Source organism: Cervus elaphus, chromosome 5 (assembly GCF_910594005.1).
Source record: "Cervus elaphus chromosome 5, mCerEla1.1, whole genome shotgun sequence".
In the NCBI taxonomy this organism is placed as follows: domain Eukaryota; kingdom Metazoa; phylum Chordata; class Mammalia; order Artiodactyla; family Cervidae; genus Cervus; species Cervus elaphus.
This window is the reverse complement of record NC_057819.1, coordinates 52789453-52814016: the sequence shown is the minus strand read 5'-3', so window position 1 is coordinate 52814016 and position 24564 is coordinate 52789453. Positions and strand designations below refer to the sequence as shown.

At 45.6% G+C, this 24564-nt stretch overlaps 1 protein-coding gene across 1 annotated transcript in view; it reads left to right on the top strand.

Annotated features, from left to right (window-relative positions):
• The first annotated feature begins 15307 nt into the window (after positions 1 to 15307).
• Positions 15308 to 24564, top strand: part of MAML3 (mastermind like transcriptional coactivator 3) — a 445962-nt gene continuing 436705 nt past the window's right edge. Inside the window, exon 1 of the mRNA XM_043902458.1 lies at positions 15308 to 16659. Coding sequence (XP_043758393.1) covers positions 16189 to 16659 — 471 coding nt within the window. The 5' untranslated portion in view covers positions 15308 to 16188. The remainder of the gene's footprint in view (positions 16660 to 24564) is intronic.

The following is a 24564-nucleotide window of genomic DNA, read 5'->3' as shown; positions in this document are numbered from 1 at the left end:
TGCAGAGAACAGGAGTTTCTCTGTTCCTTTATAAGTCCTTCTATTCTCATGTTCAGTTCCAAGTATCAAGTAGGATAGATTTTCTGGCTGATGAGTTTTATTTAAGGATGATTGTAGAATTTGAGATTTGGAAGATGATGCAGACGTTAACCTTCTGATACAGATATATAAGGTAACAAAGCACCAGCAAAGTCAGGATCAAACAGTTCACTGGTATCAGGTCTAGAATTAGCATTTATGGTTCCTAACTCCTGGTCTAATGCCCAGGAAGACAGAAGGGTCTATAAATAAATATAAATTTTTGGTCCGTTCAGAAACCACCTGAGATACCCCTTATACCTCATAGTGAGTCTATTAGCAGTATAAAAGTTGTTACTTCTGACATGTTACAAACAAAATCAACAGTCTCCTGGACTCCTTACAAGGCACTTAAGAACTTTTTTCGAGGGCTTTGAAACGCAAAGGAAGATGGCCAAAGGAGCTCTCTGCAAATGGGCAGTGTTCCCGGATAAATCCAGAAGGAAAAAAGAACGAACAAATTAGTGAATCAGAGTTCTTTTAATAGACCTATTAGGCTGTCTAATTGTGGGTGGAAGACCCCATGACTTAAGCACAGAGTTTAGCACTCTGGTTGAAAAATCTGGAGAAAGCCTGAATTCTTTTTCTGTTTAATATGTAACTTTATCTATTTTGTTGTTGGCTGTGCTGGATCTTCGTTGCTGCACCTGGACTTCTCTCTAGTTGGAGCGGGTGGGGGCTCTCTCTGGCTGTGGTGCGTGGGCTTCTCTCTGCAGTGGTTTCTCCCGTTGTGGAGCGTGGGCTCTCGGGCCTTGGGCTTCAGCTGTTGCGGCACGTGGGCTCGGCGGTTGTGCTCCCGGGGCCCTAGAGCACAGGCTCAATAGCTGTGGCACACAGGCCTAGTGGCTCTGCCGCATGTGGGATCTTCTTGCATCAGGGATGGAACCTGTGTCTCCTGCATTGGATTCTCTACCACTGAGTCACCTTCAAGCACCAAACCTGCATTCCTTCAAGGCACTAAAAGTCGGACAAACTCTTGTCCCTTAAGTGAAGAGACACCCACCAAAACTCTTAAGTTCATCGTTTGTGCAGAACCATACTCAAAATCACAGAAATCATCTTTATAGGTAGTATAGTTCTGAATGCTGAGTGTGTATCAGGCCATTTTATTTAATCTGCCGAGTAAGCCGCTGTGGTAGATCTTAGAACTGATAGAGCCTCCATTTTATAAACAAAGAAACAGAGATTTAGGCAAGTTATTTGACTTGCCAGAGGTCATGCAGCCAGTACCAGCGAAGCTAGGATTTGTACCCAAGTCTCTCTGACTGCAGAGTTTAGCTCCAAATCACTCTAAGCTCCATTTTCTTACACGTGGAAATGAGAGTTTATGGAAGAAAGTATTTCCATACCACCCCCACCCCGTGCCTAGAACTGTGCCTGACACCTAATAGTACTTAGTAAATATTGATTGGATCCGCAAAGGAATCAATTCACAAGGGTGAGAAGGACTGCCAGCATCTTCAAGTAGGTTTGTAAAGCTACAAGGTATGCGTGACCCAAGAAAGGGTTTCAAACAAGTCTTTCCTGTTATTCTGTTAATCTCTGCCAAATTGCCTCAAAGATGTCACAGTGTAAACTGCAAGGGAGTCCCGGGAGCTTTCCACTCTCTGCTTACTCTCTGCTGAGCTGTTTAGCTGTAAGCTGCTCCAGATACTATGTAGAAGGAAATATTTTTATGCCTGGAAAATAAATTTAGGGAATAAGCCTTTTTTCAACCCTTGCTGTTCTTCAGTACCTCTTAATGAATTTACAAGAAATACATTGTGTAACAGGGCTTCCCAGGTAGCTCATTGGGTAAAGAATCTGCCTGCAATGCAAGAGACCCCTGTTCGATTCCTGGTTCGGGAAGTTACCCTGGATAAGAGGGAGGCTCTCCACTCCAGTATTCTTGGGCTTCCCTGGTGGCTCAGATGTTAAGGAATCCACCCACAATGTGGGAAACCTGGGTTCAATCCCTGGGTTGGGAAGATCCCCTGGAGGAGAGCATGGCAACCCACTCCAGTATGACATTGGCAGAATTACCTCTGCCTCGGATTACTCATTCAGAAAACGCTAGAGTTGTGGCAATGAAATAAGTTAATTTATAGTATTCCCATATCAGAAACATGACCTAGCGCCATATAGTATGTGCTCTGTCATGTCCGACTGTTTGCGACCCCATGGGCTGTAACCCACCAGGCTCCTCTGTCCATGGGATTCTCCAGGCAAGAATACTGGAGTGAGTTGCCACTCCCTTCTCCAGGGATCTTCCTGACCAGGGATCAAACCCAGGTCTCCTGCATTGCAGGTAGATTCTCTACCATCTGAGCAACCAGGAAGCCCATGTTATAAGCTCTATAAATGTTAGCTATTATTGTATCAGAAGTATCTTGTTTACTTCAGTGTACAGAAAGAAACCTCATTCATTCACCAACGAACAGGTATTGAATGCCCGCCAGGTGCCAACCTCTGCTCCACGTGCAGAACTCAGAGAAACGAGGGACTTTCATGGGTCTCATGTGCCAGAGGGGGACTTTGAAGATAAATTAAATAAGACACAGTGTATGCCTGGTGGTGAAATATGGCTCAAAAAAAGATCAGTTGGTGGGGGAGAATTGTTTCACACAGGGTGGCAGGGGAAGTCTCTGAGGGAATTTAGGAAGACCCTACAGATAATTGGGGCTCCTCTCTCCATTGGATTTTCCAAGCAAGAATACTGGAGTGGGTTGCCTTTCCCTACTCCAGGGGATCTGCCTGATTCAATCCAGGCATTGAACCCGTGTCTCCTGCTTAGCAGGTGGATTCTTTACAACTGAGCCACATGAGAAGTCCCTGTTGGAGATATTATTAGATCTCAAAGAAGAGATGTGCTTAAGCTGCTGGGTGCAGAGACCAGTGTTCTTGAGATATAGTATTTTTCTTATCCCTTGTATCTTTCGTATGCAATCCCAACATGAATTTCCTTGTGTTAACATTGACTTTAATTGATCCTGCCCTAGTTATTAGGGTTAAATGCTAGTTTACTAATACTGATTTAGCTGAATCAGAAAATTTATTTCTTAACATACCATGGCTTCTTACTTCTCTGAACTCCTTCACCTTTGCTGTTTCTTCTTTTCGGATGTCCTCTCTTCATCTCTCCATCTGGAAAATACCTTTTGAAGAGTCATGAGATGGTATCACCTCTGCTTTGAATATTTTCCTAAATCACTTAGGCAAACCTCAGGCTACAGACACTCCCATTCTTCCTTCTCTTCAGATCCTCCTTCCATTCCCTCTCTCTAAATCTCTTTCTTTCTAGAAAATAGAAAGTTTTCATGTTCTATCCTTATTATATAAACACACACAATTAAAACAATAAAGAAAAGAAATCACCAAACATCCCCAAATAATAATGAAGAGCTTTCTAGAGTTTGCTAGATTTATATACAGAAAATTACATAATTTTATAAAATGCTCTTACTTTCACTGTGGACAGTGACTGCAGCCATGAAATTTAAAGATGCTTGTTCCTTGGAAGAAAAGCTATGACCAAACTAGACAGCATATTAAAAAGTAGAGACATTACTTTGCCTACGAATGTTGGTATAATCAAAGCTATGGTTTTTCCAGTAGTCATCTATGGATGTGAGAGTTGGACCATAAAGAAGGCTAAGTGCTGAAGAATTTATGTAGTGCTGGAGATGATTCTTGAGAGTCCCTTGGACAGCAAGGAGATCAAACCAGTCTGTCCTAAAGGAGATCAACCTTAAATATTCATTGCAAGGACTGATGCTGGAGCTCCAATACTTTGGCCACCTGATACAAACAGCCAACTCATTAGAAAAGATCCTGATGCTGGGAAAGATTGAGGACAAGAGGAAAAGGGGGCAACAGAGGATGAGATGGTTGGATGGCATCACCAACTCAATGGACATGAGTTTGAGCAAACTCCATGAGATAGTGAAGGACAGGGAAGCCTGACATGCTGCAGTCCATGGGTCACAAAGAGTTGGATGTGACTGAGCGACTGAACAACAACAAGAGCATTTTTATAACTTGTTTTATAAACTGCTTTTTAAAATCAATAATATGTCATAAAGATCTGTTAACATCAATCAATATAGCTGAATAGGACTCATTTTTAACATTGCTTACTTGAGTATGTGGGTAAATATACTTTTCCCATCCCCTAATAGTGGTTTTGAGTTGTTTTCACTTTTTTTGCTATGATAAGTAATGCAATAATGCACATGTAGCTATACACAAATCCCTTAAATTGCGTATAATTCATTGTTTGGATATAATATAATTTATTTAACCAGACACACATGGGCTCAGACTGTAAAGAATCCACCTGTGATGTGGGAGACCTGGGTTTGATCCCTGGGTTGGGAAGATCCCCTGGAGGAGGGCAAGGCAACCCACCCCAGTATTATTGCCTGGAGAATCCCCAAGGACAGAGGAGCCTGGTGGACTACAGTCCATGCGGTCCCAAAGAGTTGGACACGACTGAGTGGCTAAGCAACTAAGCACAGCATACACACACACACACACACACACACATTTGAAAGAATGGAAGGAAGGAAGAGAGGGAGGGAGAGACAGAATGAGAGAGGAAAATGTAAGAAAAGGGAGAATTATTGGCTTATATAATTGAAACTTCTAGGGCATCTTGGCTTTAGGCCCACCTGGATCCAGATCAGAAATGGTGTCACAAGGACTGTCTCCATTTCTTGGCTGTTTTCCTCTGAGTTGGCCTTGTTTTCAAACAGGCTTTGTCATTGTTAAATCAAAGCTGGCCCCAGGGGGCTTCGGGCTCTTGTGGTCGTTAACTTCCATGATTCCTGGAGGGGAAAATGTTCCTTTTCTGGTATTTCCAGCAAAATTCCCAGAGAGAGCTTTAACTGGACCCTTTGAGTCACATGTCCATCTTTGTTATCAGTTACCATGGTCAAGAGGAAGGTGATCTGGGTGGGCGCCATGCCCCTGGAACCAGGGCACATTCAGGGTGTCCACCCCGCTACAAACTGCATGGGCTGAGAATGCGCTCAGGAGAGTTCTGGAAGGCTGTACAGGTCTTCTGTTACCGTATAACATGGCCATGCTAATTGAGAAGCCAAAAGCAACAATACTTAAGGGGGATTAATGTAGCTTTAAAAAAAAACACCAATTCTTGTGCCAAAAAAAACACTTTTCAATGACTACAAATCTGTATAATGTCCATGGCGGGAATTTCATTTTAACCAACAGATGCCATGTCGCTTCTGCTTTAAGGTTGGGCAACTCCTGCCCCATGCCAGTCAGCCTTTTCCTTCTTGTCTTTTTTTTTTAAGTATTAATTTTTAAAGATTTATTTTATTCTTTATATTTTTTGGCTGCGTTGGAACTTCGTTGTGGCACACGGGCTCTTCGTCGCTGCGAGTGGGGACTACTCTCCAGTTGTGATGTTCGGACTTCTCACAGCAGTGGTTCCTCTTATCGCAGAGCCTGGGCTCTAGAGCACATGGGCTCAGTAGTTATGGCATGGGAGCTTGGTTGCCTCATGGCCTGTGGGATCTTAGTTCCTGGACCAGGGGTTGAACCGGTGCCCCTGTATTGCAAGGCGGATTCTTAACCATGGGACCACCGGGGAAGTCCCTTCTTCTTGTCTTTTTGCAACATCTCTGTTACTAATCCACAGATGCTGAGCAGGATTAGATCAGTAAACATCCTCTGTCTTGGACAGCCATCGCTTCATCCCTACGCTTGGTCTATTGTTTATGGCACCTGAGGTATTACAGACTTCTTCCTTCTTCCATGCTGAAGATTTTCTTTAACAGAGAATTGGCAGAAGAGGATGCAGAAGAAATGAAAAGTGTGGCCGCCAAAACTGAGAACTTTGTTTCATTTATTTTATTTAGTTTTGGCTGTGCTGGGTCTTTGTTGCTGCATGGGCTTTTCTCTCTCTGCAGAGAGCAAAAGCTATTCTTTGTTGCAGTTGGAGGGCTTCACAAGTCTGGCAGTTTCTCTTGTTGCAGAGCGCAGGCTCTAGGGCAGCAGGGCTTCAGTATTTGCAGCATGTGGGGTCAGTAATTGTGGCAGATGGGCTCTAGATCACAGAGGCAATAGTTGTGGCACACAGTCTGAGTTGCTCTGAGGCATGTGGGATCTTCCCAGGTCAGGGATCAGACCGGTGTCTCCAGCACTGGCAGACAGTTTCTTTACCAATGAGTCACCAGGGAAGCCTTGAGACCTTGGTTTTAAATATTACGGGTGTTGACTAATACACTGATCCTAAAATGGTCACATTTCACATCTGATGATTTTCTGGCCACCCCCAAAACCAACATAGAGGCATGACTGGACTAAGGTGTGTGGATGCCTGGATACGTTTATTGTTTGGAGACCTTGAAATCATTCTGTTTGGCATTTAATCAAAGGAGAAATTGAGGGTAGGAGAAGGGGCTCCATCCCTAGTAGCTGTTCTGGTCTATAGTCCCAAACCTGTGTATCCCACCCAGCAAGACAAACCCCTGTAGTACCAAGACATTTCCCTCTGAGCAGGCAGAATTTCCACCTTTGCATGATTATAGGGTCTTGCAAACCCCACCCCACCACTACACCAGGCAGATGATGCTAGCACACTTTCTAAACATGCATAGTCCTCCCCAGTGGATTTCCAGACAATGTTGTTTTCTTCTTTTCATCACACACTTAGTTGGGTCATCCTTATACCTGCCTAGCTCAAAGAAGAGAAATTTGAGGAAGCTGATACGAACAAGTGGATCACTAAATGCGGGGGCCAAAGTTAACCAGTTCTGAGCCAGTGTGAACCAGATCTTACTGACATCGAGAAGAATGAAATGATACATGTGTGATGGAAGGAGAAGATTGTATGGGGGAGAGACAGAGAGTTTGCCAGGAAAAACAAGACGAAACATAGAACTATTTTTGAATACTTTTTAGCTGTGGAACCCTTTCTTCAAAGGCAATCTTACTCCAGCATGAGTTGAGTTGAAGAGCAGCCAAGACCCAACCAATCCCTTCCCCACCAGGCGCAGCCCCAGAGGCCCCTCCCGGGGAATTTTTAGGGCTCTGCGTGGCTTGAAAACCGCTGACCTAGACTGTCTACCAGAGTAACAGTGAAGAATGCAGTTTACTCAGAGACAAACTGATGTTGCTTCGGCTTTGTTCCAGTGTTAAAAAGGGAGGGCTAGGCTAAGGAACAGACAGTATCAAACCATTAAACAGATACCTTCGGGCGATTTTTCCATCAGACAATGAAAGCTATGCTTTGTTTACTTAAACGGTTGTTATCTTATTATTTTTTTTTTTTTACCTTTTGAATGACACGTATAGAATGGTAAACCTTCCCTTAATATTGGGTGTCATTCTAACTAAGCTTAGGTTAATTGTTTTTTCCAATCCCATTCTCACCGGTTTTAACTGTGACAAACCCATTCCTCTGTGGCTTCAAACTCTGGTCATTCAAGAGCTGACTGCAATTTGCTTCTGTTAGACTGCTGTTATTATTTATGTTTCCTTCTCCCCACTAGATGGTTAAGCTCCTTTGGGGAAGAAACTCTTTCTGTTCAAGCATGCATCCCTTGCCGCTAACTCAGGACTTGTCAATAGTCAATAAATATTTGCTGAATGGGTGACAATAGCAGCAACAGAGTGGCCCCAACAACAACGACAAAACAACAACCAAACATAGAGGGGAATCCAGGCAGGTGGATAAGGCAGAGGCTTTGGAGTTGATTTGGATACAAGTTATGGAAACTCTTAAACCTTCATTTTCTCATCTGAAAAATGGGAGTAATAATATGGTGGAGTTACAGCTTTCTCGGGCGTGTAGTATTTACAGTTGGCAATCACCTTAAAACCTTTATATCATCCATGAAGTGAAATAAATATACATGATTTGGTACCTTCCTCTGCTTCCTTTGTGGCTCAGCTGGTAAAGAATCCACCTGCAATGCAGGAGACCCGGGTTCAATCCCTGGGTTGGGAAGATCCCCTGGAGAAAGGAAAGGCTACCCACTCCAGTATTCTGGCCTGGAGAATTCCATGGACTGTACAGTCCATGGGGTCACAAAGAGTTGGACACTACTGAGCCTCTTTGACTTCCACTTTCTACTGACTCTGAGTGACTTCAAAACAGTCCCCTTAGCGCCCTCCCTTGTTTATTTTTGAGCACAGATGAAGTAGATGGAATACACACACACACACACAAAACTGAGAGCATGTAGTTGAATTCCTCTCAAAGGCACATTTCGGCCAACTCTGGTTTGTATACCTCCTGGTGTTGTTGGCATTATTAAGTTGGTTAACACAGGGAAGACTCCTGCCTGATATCTGACCATGGCCCTGGGTGTACAATAAATGTGAGCCCTTCCCCTTGCTGACAGACAGCTGATGCCCTGAGAAAATCTGGAAAAGGCCGGCCCCACTCCATCTGCCTCTCCTTCACCCCTGCACTTCTCCAAGCCAATTTACAGATCACCTCAAACCCCTGTTCATCTCTGGTTTGGGAAAGTTACTTAAACTTTCTGTGCTCGGCTTCTTCACCAGTGAAGTGGAGGCTAATAATAGAACCTAGAATAGAGGAAGTTTATCCTGAACGTTGACCATGAAAATTATATCCTAGGCGATTGCTGATTACCAGTAAATGTTTACAGCAAAGAAAGCACAATTTTTCAGTTATTCAATTATTTGTAAGGTAATTATTTCTGAAGTTAACAGTTTGGCCTCAGTGAATAAGATATTTTACAAATATCTTCCCCAAATTTCAGAGATCTTTGACATATTACATGGAAGCCCAACCTTGTTCAAGGCAGATGCCTTATTATTTCAAATTACTTAGCACTGGGAATGGAGATATATGTGAAACAGAATGAAGGGCTTAAAAAAAAATCTGTCTGCCTTGGATTTTAGATAACCTTTTTCCTAATAACCATAAAACTATTATATACCTATTAAAATACATGAATAAGAAAATAAACCCCATTAATTTATATTCCTCTCAAAATTTATGACATGGTTGAAAGCTAAGTTAACTCCTTCTTATAAAAAGTGGAAGTCATGTAAATAGGCTCTTGCTGCTGCTGCTGCTGCTGCTAAGTCACTTCAGTCGTGTCCGACTCTGTGCGACCCCATAGATGGCAGCCCACCAGGCTCCTCTGTCCATGGGATTCTCTAGGCAAGAATACTGGAGTAGGTTGCCATTTCCTTCTCCCAGGCTCTTGCTAGGAATATTTAAATACTTGCAGAAACAAACCTTTGAAACACCCCTTATCCATGGGGATGTCCCCTACATATAGTGGGTTTACTAGGTAGAAGGAGCTCATCTAAGTAGCTCCAAGAGGCCAGGAACTGTTAGGCTAGACAGAGGACATGCTTCAGAAGTTGTGTGCGTGAGTGCAAAGTCGCTTCAGTCGTGCCAACTCTTTGCGAACCCAAGGACTGTAGCCCATCAGGCTCTTCTGTCCATGGGGATTCTCCAGGCAAGAATACTGGAGTAGGTCGCCATGCCCTCCTCCAGGGGATCTTCCAGATCCAGGGATCAAACATGTGTCTTCTATGTCTCCTGCATTGGCAGGCTGGCTCCCCACTACTAGCGTCACTTGAGAAGCCCTGCTTAAGAAGTTATGAAACTCTAAATCTTTAAAGGTATTACATAGTTGAGATATTCATTTAAATATGACTGACCTGTCCCCTAAGGAGGTTTCATTATACAGAGATGGATATTATCGTGACATACTCCAAGAACAAATGCTGAAAAAGGCAAGTCAAATTCACCATTTTGGGATTTTCACCTTTGTATTGCTGCTCCCTACTGCTTCAAGGTCAGAATTTAACATATCCAGTTAAGGTTAGGGAAGGATTTTGAGGGTCTTCTCTGGTGGCTCAGTCTGTTAAGAATCCACCGGCAATGCAGGAGACCCCAATTCAATCCCTGGGTCAGAAAGATTCCCTGGAGAAGGAAATGGCAACCCACTTGGCAGTATTGGCAGTATTCTTGCCTGAGAAATCCCATGGATAGAGGAGCCTGGTGGGCTACAGCCCATGGGGTCACAAAGAGTTAGACACAACTGAGCGACTAAACCACTAGCGAGGATTTTGATCCCTGGGTACTGGTGATTCTGACAAAGCAGATAGTAAGAGGAGGGTCTTTGTCACAAACTATCTGCCCAGGCAATTGTAAACTTAAATAGATTTACAACTGCCTTCGATTTGTACTCTCTCCTACACAGAGCTTTCTAGAATGCGTTTCAGTCTCTGGAACATAACAGGATCTTGGCAATGCTAGGTTAAACAAAGTTAAACATGCTTTGTGGCAAGATTTCTTGTGGCCTTCACCATGGTGATGAATTTTCTAGACAGAGATGCAGTCCAGATCATCTCCTAAGCTTACTTGACTCAGGAGGCTTTCTGGGGAAACATAGGACCGGGTTCTTCAGAACACACTCTAGAAAACAGTGTAATAATGCATCCATTGCATCACCAAAGTAAAATGTATAAATCAGTTTGAATCCTTCTAATGGCAGCCTGATCCCAAGGATATAGTCTGGACTGCTGGATGGCCTTGCACGACCTGGCTTGTACTTTTCTTTCCATCTCTGCCTTGTTTCTCATCACACCCTCTCACATTCACGCTCCTGTGAGAGGGAACGACTGTGGATTCGCTGGAACAATGGGCCTCAGAGCCTGGCTCCACGTTTTCCTGGCTCCCCACTTTGTACCCCCCGAACCGCGCCCCCTGCACCGCACCCCCACCACCCGCCAGCCTTAGCTTGGCTCACTTCTGCCCAGTTATGAAAGTGAGTTCTAGAGAAGCCTGCTTACACTCCCAAGCATGCACTTGAGGCCTCTTTTGTGTGTTCTTGCACTCACTTCATGTTAGTCCCATCCCTGCATCTACTGTCCTGAGTCTAGGTGACTATCATTTAAAAAAAAACAAAAACATTAACTTATTTATGTATTATCTGGCTGCACTGGGTCTTAGTTCTGGTGTGTAGGACATTCCATTTTTGTTGTGGCACGTGGCATCTTTGGGGCTTCCCAGGTGGCGCTAGTGGTAAAGAACCTGCCTGCCAATGCAGGAGACATAAGAGATGTGAGTTCGACCCCTGGGTTGGAAAGATCCCCTGGAGAAGGGAATGGCAACCACTCCAGTATTCTTGCCTGGAGAATCCCATGGAGGGAGGAGCCTGGAGGCTACAGTCCATGGGATTGCAGAGCGTAGGACACACCTGAAGGGGCTGAGCACTCACGTGGGATCTTCAGCAGGAGCACTCGTAGATGTGGCAAGGGAGAACTAGTTCCCTGACCAGGGACTGAACCCCAGCCCTTTGCCATGAGAACTCCGAGTGTTAGCCATTGACCCACTCACCAGGGAAGTCCCTAGTTGCCCATCACTGATGTTGGGACTGTGTTCTTTTATTTCTCTTTACTGATTTACAATAGTTGATTTACAATATTGTGTAAGTTTCAAGTGCATAGCAAAGTGCTTCGGTTATATGTGTGTATCTGTATTTTTTTTTATTCTTTTCATCATCGTTTATGACAAGGTATTGAATATAGGTCTTGTGCTATACCGTAGGTTCCTGTCGTTTTTTGTTTTATCTATGGTAGTGTGTATCTGTTAATCTCATACTCCCAGTGTTTCCCTTTCCCCTCCTGCCTCTTCGGTAACCACGTTTGTTTTCTACCATAAGTTTGTTTTCTGTCCGTGAGTCTGTTTCTGTTTTGTAAATAAATTCACTTGTGTACTGTTTTTTAAATTCCACATATAAGTGGTGTCATATGAGATTTGTCTTTCTCTGTCTGATTTACTTTCCTTAGTATGCTGACCTCCAGGACCTTAGGGACTGTGTTCTATACACTGTCCATGCTGTATTCCCAGGGCCTACGACTCCGGTGACTGACACACAGCAGGCCATAACTATATTTGTGGAATTACCGAGGTGATAGTTCTTATGAGATGGTTGAGGGCAACCCCGTGTGGTCAGTAATTTGGGACTGCCTGGGCCCACTCTGTGGGCACATAAAAAGGTTGACTTCCCTGTAGGTGGGCAGCGGAGGATCCCTGCTTTACCCTGATCACCAAGTATTCTCTAGGGGACAATTATGAAGCCAGTTCTATTGATCTACATTAATAGGGATGAAGAAGTGGTACATACACTGGAGTTTCTACACAAAGACCTCCTTCTTGACTCTGAGACACTGAGCCCTATCAGACGGACATGGGAGCATGATGCAGAGATGACCTAAAGAAAAGGGAATCTGGTTCAACACTTTAGAGACAGCTTTGGCTCAGAGCCATAGCCTCAGGACAGCCTGGCACAGGTCATCGAGTCCTTCTTCTCTTTGGCATCGCGGGAGATAGCATCAACGTCTCGGGATACACCATGTAATTTCTTTCTCGTCACTGCTATGACATCTCAGATTTCTTTGCCATTCTAGAGCAATAGCACCGATTATGTGTCCACAGCGCCCATCCAGAAGTCTGGCTTTGTAGCAGGCTCGCATAATAGATAAAGATGGTCATACCATCAGAGTGCACGGCAGTCCTTTAGGAAGAGACTAAAATCACTTCCCCAGAACTTGGACTTCTCTTAATGACTTCTGAGCAGATCTTTAGGATGGTGACCAGAAAAGCTGGCAATCTGGTAGGAAGATATCATGCAAACCTAGAGGTGACCGGTAAAGAAGGCTTTGCTTCTTCTAAAGTCACTGGAGCAGATGGATAACTCTAGTTCAGGGTATGCCTCGGTTGCTGAAGACTCACGTCTTGTTCACTTCCTGCTTCTTTCTTCTAATGGTCTTGCAGTTAGGATGCGGTTTCTGACCTCAACTGTGTCACAGTAGAGGACTTACTGCACAGGTCAGTTTCCTTCACGATTCTCCCCACATTGGCCGTCACATGGCTTCACAGTCCTTCTTTCCCCACACATTGGTCTTAGAGCCTCTGGCAGCCACTCCCACCATCGTGGTGAGAAAAAAGATGGGTGCAGTATGCGTACGTGTGTTTGTGTGTACATATACTCATGAACAGTCAGCCAGCCATTTTTTTTTGTGTTGTAGTCCACTCATGCACTAAACTCAGGCAACAGACTATCCTGTGGTTGTGCAAGAGTAGCTCTACTGGCCTTTGGGGAGCTCTGGGATAAAGCCGCAAAGTGTGCTGCTCCTCCACCAGCTGATGCCCCAAAGGGAAGGATGCAAATTCTTGTGTATTTTTGGATTCCTTTCATCACAGGAGAGGTGAACAACTTGATGGGAATGCATGTTGCTGCTATTGTTGGGATTTTTTTTCAGAATGACAAACTCTCAATGAAAAGTTAAATTCCAAGGCATGGGAAAAAAGAATTAGAATCCAAGTCTCCAGACAGAAGCCTCAATGCTCAAGACTCTCAAACTCATTGCCTCTGTTAATCAAATTGTAGTCTTGTCTGGGTGGGGTAGGAGGAGGGGTAAGAATTAGACACCCGTGCAGAGAGCACAAAATGAATGAATGTGGAGTCATAGCTTCCTCTCCGCAATGAAGCCATGTTTCCTGAATTAATAGAGATATTATTTACTGCATGTGTAAAACAGACAAAGGCTACTTCATGATGTCATTTTCTTATAATTTCTTACAATTTTCTCTATGTTTTTAGAATTAGGACTGACTTCTTTTTGCTATAGAACTTAAGTTTAATTTCCTAACAGATGTGAAGGAGGGGCAGTTAGTTATGATACAGAAGATTATATGTTAAATAACTAGCCCTCTGAAAAAGTATAGCAACTTAAGTGAAAGATACTCTTTTACATTGGTTTCACTACTTAGAGGTAAGCTCACAACATGCTAATCAATATTTTGCTGTCCATTTTACCATATAATCCAAAGGATGGTAAAGATAAAGTTCACCATATAGATCTGATTAATTGAAGAAAAATATTGGTTCTTATTGCTGACATTATGAGGTTAGAAATAGCATCCTATGCTAATCTGCAATGCCAAGAAATGAAGATGGTTTAAATCAGATCTCATGACTAATGCATGAGATCCAAAGTTCTTTTATTCCTGGCTATTTTAGAAAACTGGGGTGTATTTTTACCCAAAAAACTAATTCTGTAAGATTTATTGAGATAATACAAAATGCCTTATTACAAACAGCTCACAATCAAGATTTTGTCCTACTGATGATCACAGAAACTGTTCCTCAATTTTAATTTTTTCAAAATTATGTGCACATGCAACAGATTAAGTCCAGGTTACTTTCTGTGGGCACTATTCCATTTTAATTGTACTTTATTGTAAGTTCATTTAAACGGAAAGAAATATATCTAGAAAGTGTGCCTGTTATTTTTGCTTGTTTTTGTTTTTGTATGACGAACTGTGAAATGCTGTGTTTTTCCTATAGTTTTAGTCCATGAAATCTGCAATCTTTCCACTTGATTTAGGAAGGACCCTTAATTACTGCTGTCATTAGCGCCTAGTGTTCAAAACAGTCTGTTAAAATGTACTGTTAGTCTCACCTCTAATCCCTGCTTGCTTTATTTTAATTTTTTTCCAGGGGTAACTAAAACAATAATTGCCCTAATAACAACAATCATGTACAGCGAATCAAATAACATTACAAGTTTTTTGTTGCCTATTTCTTTTTGTTCCGAATTCCGCTTTTGTGTGTTAAGATTGGCCTAGAGTTTGAAAAAGTGTCCATAAGCAGGATTACTACTACGGAGGTCTTATTACCTGGGTTTTTAAAACAAGCCACTCATTTGCCTTTTTCTTTCCACATGGACAGGGATGACAGACAACTGCTGGGAAGCTTTAATGTTTCTGCCTGGTCATGCACAGTTCTGCACTATATGCATAAATGTATATCAACAACTTGGGATCGCTTGATACCTCGCTTGGAATAAGGGAATCCAGCCAGGCGCGTCCACGCGACCGTCCGCGCGTGCACACACGCACACTTACACCCAGGCGCGCGCACGCGCGCGCACACACACAGAAACACACACACACACACACACACAGGTCAAAAGTTGATTAATTCCCGAGATCCCCCAGAATCTTGTTCTCTTTTCTGCCAGCGCCGACTCCCCAGTCCGGGTGGCAGTGAGGTCGGGGGCGTGCGAGGGGCGGGGAGGAAGGGCAGAGGGAGGCGGGAGCTGGGTGCCGGGCGCCGGTGCGCGCCGCGCCCGCTCCTGCCGGGTGCGAGTCCGGGCCGGGTTTTGCGCCGTGTCCCCGGGCTTGTCTCACGGCCTCCAGCCGCCGCCGCTGCCGTGTTTACTGAGCTCGCGCGTCCTGATATCACTCCGCTGGCATGGAGGAGGAGGAGGAGGTGGAGGAGCGAGAGGAGGAGGAGGCGGCGGCGGCGGCGGCGGCGGCGAGCAGTTGATCATTGTGATGGTGGCAGGAGCAGCGGCGGCAGCGGCAGCCCAGCCGAGCGTTAGGGGCTGCTCTCCGCGCGGCGTTTTGCAAAGGACTTCACCGATCTACTTTTGCAGTCGCCTCGGACTGTCCATGTGTTTACTTCCCCCAGCCCGAGGATTCGATATCTAGGTTCCTGTGAAATGCAACTGAGCAGCCAAAGTACTTTGAGAACACGGGGCGGCATAAACACCAAAACTTTTTTGTGGAAGGAAAATGCAATAAGCAAGCTTGCCGTTTTCCGATGCGGTGTGGAGTGAGTGTGTGTCGCGCGTGTCCGCACTGGAGGCATATGCTTGTGTGTGTACATGGGTTGTGTTTTTCGGTACGTAGGGAGAAAATGCTTGCCAACCACCGGAAATCTCTTGGAATTTATTAGAAAATAATGGATTATGAAAAGAAGGCAGGCGAAGAGCGGATCTTCCCTTGAGTTGCAACCCGATTTGCTGCTGGCTCAGTTTGTTGTGATTCTTTTTGTTGATAGGTGTCTGATGGTATTCTGATAACACCCCCCCTTTTTTTCCCCTCGAGCTTTACAGTTTAAAAAAAGGAAACAAAAAAACCACCCCAAAATCTCTCCCCCCCCCTTTTTTTTTTCGCCCGGTCGGGATCGCTGTTTCCATCCATGTGCTTGCGTCTCCCCCGCGTTCCACTTAAACTATTTTAATCCTTGGACCCAAGGAGGAGGCTGATAGGGGGTGGATAAAAAAAGTTCTTCCAAAATAGTGTGCCCGGGGAGCAGGATGGGGGATTTCGCAGCCCCCGCTGCTGCCGCGAATGGCAGTAGTATTTGCATCAACAGTAGCCTGAACAGCAGCCTCGGCGGGGCCGGGATCGGTGTGAATAATACTCCCAATAGTACTCCCACTGCTCCGTGTAGCAGTCACCCCGCTGCCGGCTGCGGCAGCGGCGGCTCCGGGGGCCCGGGCGGCGGATCGGCGGCCGTCCCCAAGCACAGCACGGTGGTGGAGCGGCTCCGCCAGCGCATCGAGGGCTGCCGGCGCCACCACGTCAACTGCGAGAACAGGTACCAGCAGGCTCAGGTGGAGCAGCTGGAGCTGGAGCGCCGGGACACCGTGAGCCTCTACCAGCGGACCTTGGAGCAGAGGGCCAAGAAATCGGGCGCCGGCGCCGGCAAGCAACAGCACCAGAGCAAACCCCAGCAAGATGCGGAGGCTGCCTCGGCGGAGCAGAGGAACCACACGCTGATCATGGTGAGGGCGCGCTGGCAGCGGGCACGGGGCGCGCGCATGAAGGGGGGTGGGGGCGCGTGGAGCTTCTTAACAAGGGGGCGCGGGGATCTGATTTGCACGGCGGGCGAGATGGGCAGAAGCCGAAGGGTTAACGTCAACTTTTTTGAGGTAAAAGCTGCCGTCGCCGCTACCTGTTAATCTGTCAGTGTTGTCAGATTTGGGGAAGAGGGGGCGAGAAGGGGGGAAGCCAGTCACGACTGCAAGGGGCGGAGGGAGCCTAGAGGAGCGTCGGAGTAAGGCACTGGAAAAGTTTTACCCCCTTCTCCCTTTCTTAGATACCGATTTGAAAGAGTGTACCGAGTTTAAACCTCGCTCCTCCTCCTCACCGCTCCCTACCCCATCCCTCACCTCGCCGCCTGGGCTCCCCAGACCCGTCCCCCTTCGCCCACCCGGCTCAGCACATCCGCCGGGTGTAGAGAGGAATTGATGCTGTCGCAGATTCTGGGCGGGCACCAGGCTCTCGAACCCCGCGGGGAGGAGGAGGGACGGAGAAGCTCTCGCCTCCTCTCCCCGGCTCACCCACTTTGGGCTGAGAAAGTCTAAGAGTTTTGTGAATGAACTTTGAAGTGGGTGAGAAACGAGCGAGGGTGGCGGCGTGCGCGCGCGCGCGCGTCGGTGAGGGCGCGCGCGGATGCGGGCGCGGGTGCGCTCCCTCGCGGTTCGAGACCCCCAGCTGGCCCGGCAGGTGGAACGGCCCCGAGGGTCGAGGCAGGAGCGGCTCGCCGGGGCGGGAGGGGAGAGAGACTCCCTGGGCTAGCGCCGAGAGTCCCCGCCACGCAACTTCGCTGGGGATTCTCTCCCCCCCTCCTCTTAAACTTGCTTGCACGGAGCTTTCTCCGCTTCTGTCTCCCGCCCCGTTCCCCACCAACTTTCCGGGCCTGCCTGATAAGCCTGGAGGAGTGGAAGGTAGCGGGGAGGTGAAGGAGGCTTAAATGGCTGGGTGGGTGGGTTCGAGGTAGGAGGAGCAGCCAATGGCTTAACTTCTCCGGAGGAAGGGGCAGTTCCCACCCCCTAACCCGGAGGGTAGAATCCTTTCTCCTATCTCCACTCTCCGGTTCTTTTGCTTTCCTTTCGGGGTTGGTGGAGGGGGCGCGGGGGGGAGAGCCGGAAGTTTGGGAAAGGTGTCTGCAGCCCCCTCCCCCGCCGCGCCGCCCTGGTTTGGGTTGCGCGCGTGTGCGGGGTGGGGCGGGCGGTGGGAAACCGGGAGCGCAGCGGGGCCGCGCGCCTTCGCCTGTTTAACCCGCAGACCGCACCTCGATCGGCGGCGCGGGAGGCCCTGTCTGTGTGCGGCGTATCAATAGCGCATGTCCCCCGTCCGGGGGTCGTAGGCGCCCTGGGTGGTGCGGGTGCTGGCGCGGGCTTTCGCCGGGCGTTCCGTGACAAAGAGCCGCCTTGGGGGAGGGGAAGAGGAGAGGCCACTGCTCTCACTCCCCACCTCCCCCACCCCGCACGTGAAGAGGAACAATTTGTTTATCTTGGGCTTCAAGAATCCTTCCCTCCTCCGGGTTCTCCGAGGCCGCCCAGCCCCTCCTCCCTCCCCTCCCTCCTCGGCGCGATCCTGCCCAGTCCCGCCGGCAGCACCTTCCCTCCTCCTTTTCCTTGGCCGCCCCCCCTCCTTTTCCTCCTCCCACCTTCCTCGAGCCCGCCTTCCCCCTCCCTTCTGGAACGCGGCCGTGGGGGAGGGAGCGGGAGGCGCTTTGTCCGCTTGGCGGCGGGGCTCGGCTCGGGAGGCCGCCCGGCTGGGAGGGGCGCTGCGCCCCGCGGCCCTGCCCCTCCCCTGGGGACCCGCGCTCCCCCCGCGCCCGTGCGCGAAGAGGCGGGCATGGTGGGGAGGAAGAACGACGGTCACAGAGTCAGGGAGGGAGGTTCTCGCTTTACAAACAGGAAGCCGAAAACCACTGACACCCTAGCTTTTCTGATTGTACCCGGAGGCGGGGCGGACCTGCATCTCGACTGTATCTCGCGTGCCCTGGTGGTACCCATTTCTCTACGGGTCCGCGCCGTCTCCCACTCCCCGCCCCCTTTAGCGCCCTTCCACGGACGAGGAGACTCACTTTTGTACCTAAAACTCAAGTAGCATTTGAAAGGCACTGAGAATGTCATCCTTGCCTGCTACACGCCCTCTTTTCCTGTTTTTTTGTAAGCCCCACGCGCTCGGATTGCGTAGGAATGGGCTTCTTTTGGGAGGCTCCAAAATTTTAGTCCCACCGCCTCTCTGCCGACCTCTCGGGATTGGAGGGTTGGAGGACTACCGCGCCAGCTGGGCAACGCGGGAACAAAAGCCGGTGCCCGGTCGCTTTTGATCGCAGGCGAGAGCAGTAGAGTTTGCAGCCAGAAAGTTTGAGCGTTTGGGTTGTGTTCCCTCGTGGGGGCCATATGGGCCCTGAGAGGGGTAGAGAAGGGGGACTCCTGGTGCGCGCGCCTGGGTTATGATACACCCGCAGGTGGGAGACAGCGCAGGGTCCTGACGTTATCTGGAAGGACATAGCAAGCCTAAGCCAGAGCTTGCTTTTGAAAATGAAAAGGTAGAGCTTACTTGAATAGAGGAGTCGTAAGCTGTAAATTTCATGGCGAATCCCAGTTCAGCAAGTTAACAGCTAAACTTGAAAAACGATTGCCTGAAAATAACATTCTTCTGTCAATTTTATGACAATAATTTAGCCTATTGATGAGACTGATGTACAGGAGTATATTTTAGCTTCAAGTGTATTTCATACGTGCATCTCCCATTGATATGTGGCACAAGTTTGTGTGATCAGTGTGATGAAAATCAACAGCTTTCAATCTTAAGCCGAGTTGCATGTGAATTCTATGTACCACATAAAATAAAGGGGAAAAGTTAACATCCTCCCTTACAAGTTATTTTTGCTTTAAAGATAATTAGTTCAAAATTTTACATAGATCCCTGAAATGAAAGAGTATTTCAACTTGGCCTGTTTATGAGGTAACAATCTTGAGAACAGGTTGCAAAGAAAACGTTGATCTTGAATTAGCAGCTGGATTTTAGTTGGGCTCTGGGAGAGGGGGCACAGAGCAATTATATTTAGTTCTCAGGTTGAGCTCTTTATTTGGAAGGCCTTAAAGAAAAAACAGCAATCAGCCAAAATCAGATAATAATAATGGTGATGATAAAAATAAAGATGAATAGGATTTTTTTCTGTTTTATTGCTATTGTTTACCTTCTTAGGGCCAATATGTCTAAAGTACTAAATATTGATTAGTTCTCTTTCTGCTTGATTTGGGTTCAGAAGGCAGTCTAATCAAGGCTTACCTCTTTTGATTTGTTTTCTTATCTTTCACATTTACAAGCATGGGCATGAAAAACAAGCAAGCAAACCAGAAGCAGAGTGGGTGAGGAGACACAGAAATCTTCCTTGGCTCCAGCTTCCTGGAAAGGGCTTAGGTTTTTGTATGGGTCCATAATAGCCCCTGTGGGCTTCCCAGGTGGCATAGTGGTATAGAATCCACCTGCAAGAGAGGCAGGAGATGTGGCTTTGATCCCTGGGTTGGGAAGATCCCCTGGAGAAGGAAATGGCAACCCACTCCAGTATTCATTGCCTGGGAAATCCCATGGACACAGGAGCCTGGCGGGCTACAGTCCATGGGGTTGCAAACAGCAGGACATGACTGAGCACACACATAATAGCCTGTTTAGAGAGTAGATGGCCCAGGCCTGGGTTTGCAGCTGCATTCTCTCAGGTGAAAGATAGTTTCTAGAGGTGTAGTTAAGTGACTTTCTCTACACACACTCTATTTATTTAGAAGGGTCTCTCCCCCACGCGCCCACCCCTAAGAGTTGCTGGTAAGAAAAATGCAGTTGAAAAGATGGCTTTTCCTGAAGTAGTTTTGTTTGTTGTAGCAGAATGAGACATTGTTCATTTTCTGTACTTGAAACTGAACCCCTGGATAAAATTTTAAGATAAATTCCAGTTGACAAGTTCGTTTTCATTCAGGCATACCAAATGCTGCATGAGGATGTAGCCTTCAGAATCTCAAATGGCAGTAGTTTACTTGACCTGGATAAATTCTGTTTTCATGACCTTTCTACTTATCAGCACTATCATAACTTTCACATGTGCTTAATTTATACACAGCTTACAGACTGCATAAATCTATGTGATTCCTGCTCTTAAGAGTTTATCACATTGTTTATTTGATAATAAGCAGATTAAATGCTGAGCTTTAGAGAAAACTACCGTCTATCCAAAGTGTTTGGATTTCCAGTCTTTTCTTTAGACAAGACCCTGATGCTGAGAAAGATTGAAGGCAGGAGGAGAAGGGGACAGCAGAGGATGAGATGGTTGGATGGCATCGATGGGCATGAGTTTGAGCAAGCTCTGGGAGTTGGTGATGGACAGAGGTGCCTGTTGTGCTGCAGTCCGTGGGGTTGCAAAGAGTTGGACACGACTGAGCAACTGAACTAATCCAAAGTGTTCTTTGTCATCACCTCCTGGAAGAGAAACAGGAAATATCAATATACTAGTCCAGGGCTAAACCTCCTTATAAATGAAGCTGGTTTGCCTTTGCTTATCCTGTTGAAGGTAAATTACTGGCTTTGTAGTCAAGTTTTTTTGCAAGCCTGTTACGTCAAACCATTTCTGAATCTTTCTTATGAACCTTTTCTCTGGCTTATCCTGTTCTACTGCTCTCCTGGGTGATAGGATTTTGACAGTGTCTCTTGAAAAACTTTCCATAGCCCACACAGGGTGTGCCTTAAGTTTGTGAAAAACTTTTTGAAATTTCATTTCCCTTCACAAATGTTTGTCTTTTAATTCTCAAGAAGCATTAAAAAAGAAGATGAAGAAGCACCAATACATACTTAATTGTGTTACGTATGTTCTTTAGTTGTGGTACATTTTGTTCAGTACTGGGTAGCCAATGATCAGAAAAGTAAAAGCATAGTTAATCATTTGTCACAATCTAAAATACTCTTCAGGCTGAGTTTCTTATCAGGGAAAGCTGAGTTTCCAGGGGGATAGCGTGTTTGATGCTTTCTATCCTGCCTCGTTAGAATCTTTGGAGGTTTTCTGCCACCTGATTCGAAAAAAATAAACAGTCCATGGATATGGTGTACTGACATTTCTGAAAGAAGGACGAGAATTTTAAACAGTAAAATGGAGTTGTACAGAGGTGTTTTCTACATATCTCTCTGAGACTGATAGCCAACTGTTGTGAAAAAGGTTCCCTGATGGGGTTTTTCCATTTGGTTGAGATATGAATGCAGGAGTCTTTTCCGCTGTCTCATTAGTGCTACTACCGGAGAAGGAATCTAGTATAATAAACCATTCTGTACACTACACAGTAATTTTTGAAGACATCTCTAGTACTTATGTTTTATTTAATGTCATGGAGTTTTACTTGTGATCACTGCTCCATGTGTATTAATTAACACTTCTGTGCTACATTCCTGAGCTTAAGATGGCTGAATTCTGTCATCTCTTTGCATATTACCCATCATAGAGAACTGTGACATCAATCAGACATCAAAATCTTATAAAAAGGAACGTATTTAAAACTCAGTCCCAAGATTTTCATAATATTTGCCTTTTAATTCTCCCAAATAGCTTTGCATTTTCAGAGGCTGATTACTGAGTTTTCAGATCCTGCTGTTTGCTTTGTTTTTCTTTTCTCCGCCTGCTGCCAACCTTTTGGTCTTTTCACTGATCTTTCGCACTTTTACCAAAGAATGGGAAGAAGCAATAAGAAGACAATTTTGGTGCTTCCTCCTCTTGTAAGTAATGACTTGGATAAGATACCGATTATTTTGGGTTAATTATGGGTTCAATTTAGTATGCCATTTATTCTTCATTAGCACAAATCACAGAGAATAGACTAAATTTTTAGATGTCATTCACTCATTCTACGATACTGGTACACAGTTCATAGTGCTTCATAGAAGTGAAAATGCTAAATCACACCCTTGCATCCAAGACTTTGACAATGTAGTATTTTTTTGGGTAGATTTTCAGTATTGTTTAAGCTAGGTTTAAGGGAATAACAGGTATTTGTTATTTAGTCAGCATTAGCCTTGATGCCACTTCACAACAATTGTAGGCTGTTATTCCCCTTTTGCATGACATGTTAAGTAAAATAATATGCTTAGTTGCCTGTTGTTTCAGACTAATTTGACACTACAAAAAAAGCTGATTTACAGATGACCATGCCAGAGTTACTGGACCCCCCAAATTAAATTTTCATTAAAAAATACAGCATGCTTTTCAGACAAGCACATTCCAAAAATTCATTGATTCATGTTTGTGAGATGGAAATGGAGCTTTTGGAAAATTAGTTATCACCAAAAACTAATTTTCCTAAACTTAGAAAAACAAAAAACTTTTTTTTGTTATTTAGCAAAACTTAAAGAACTAAAGGAATAATACTGGATAAAATTACTCAGAAGATGGAGTTGAGGGCCTGCCATATAATGAATACTTAAAGATCATAGTGTTCCATTCCATGGATCAGAGAAGATGCATGCTTTTTTTTTTTTAAAAAAGTATACCTGGCTATTCCATCTGTTAAACAAACAGTTGAGGGACTTTTTAGCTATGGATAAGCAGCTCCATTTAGGAAAGACGCACAGTGTTCCTTTAGGGCCACCACACATATGTGCATAGAAAAAACCATTACTACTATGGTTCAGGGTCTTTTTTAAGGGCAAGCTGTGCCTACTATTCTTGGGGGGAATTTAATAAAAATCTCAAAAGACCAGCACTACTTCCTCTGACATAAGGAAAGTGATTTCTTAAGAATAATTTAGACACCTCTCTTTAATTATATTGGACCTTCCATTGGTTAGAATGACTTTTATGCTGAAGTTGTTGGTCACAAAGCAGTGTCTGACGTTTTGCCACCCCATAGACTGCAGCACACCAGGCTCCTCTGTCCCCTACTAACTGCTGCTGCTGCTGCTAAGTCACTTCAGTCGTGTCTGATTCTGTGCGACCCCATGGACAGCAGCCCACCAGGCTCCTCTGTCTCTGGGATTCTCCAGGCAGGAATACTGGAGTGGGTTGCCATCTCCATCTCCAATGCATGCATGCATGCTAAGTCACTTCAGTCATGTCCGACTCTGTGTGACCCCATGGACAGCAGCCTACCAGGCTCCTCTGTCCACAGGATTCTCCGGGCAAGAATACTGGAGTGGGTTGCTATTTCCTTCTCCCCTCTACTAACTATCTCCCAGGTACTGTTCGTGTCCATTGAGTCAGTGATGCTATCTAACCATTTTATCCTCTGCTGCCTCTTGTTCCTTTTGCCTTCGATCTTTGCCAGAATCAGGGTCTTTTCCAATGAATTGGCTCTTTGCATCAGATGCTGAAGTAGAATCTTTTAAAGTAAGAATAAGTAACACTCATCTTCCTTGAGCAATGGCTTAACAACCACAGAAAGCTTGAACGAAATATTTAAACTAACAACCTCCAGAATGTCTTAACTCCTTAAGTGCCCATTCTATTGGGTAGAATCTGGTTTCGTAATGTTTCATGTTACGGACTCTCCAGTCCTCAACACAGTCACTTGTGCTTGTGCATGTAAAGACATTAGAACCATTACCATATCTCTTTCACAGTATCTCTCTCCACCTCCAGAAGACACATGTCAGGACAGGGGCCTCTTTCCCTTCAAAAGAAAAGGCTGAAATGCTGAGTCTATTTGTGCAGATTCAACCTGGGTTGTAACTGTGACTCAGAAGGATGCCAGAGCTCTAAAGACAAGCTCTGCTAGTGCCCTTCCTTCTCACAGTGCTGGGTTATTTTTCTTTCTTTGATTGTTTGTTAGATGTGGAAAGTAACTCGATGATTGAGAGTGAATCTAAAGGGACTGGTTCCCAGTAAAAGGCTTTACGAAACTCTAGTGGTAAGAGAG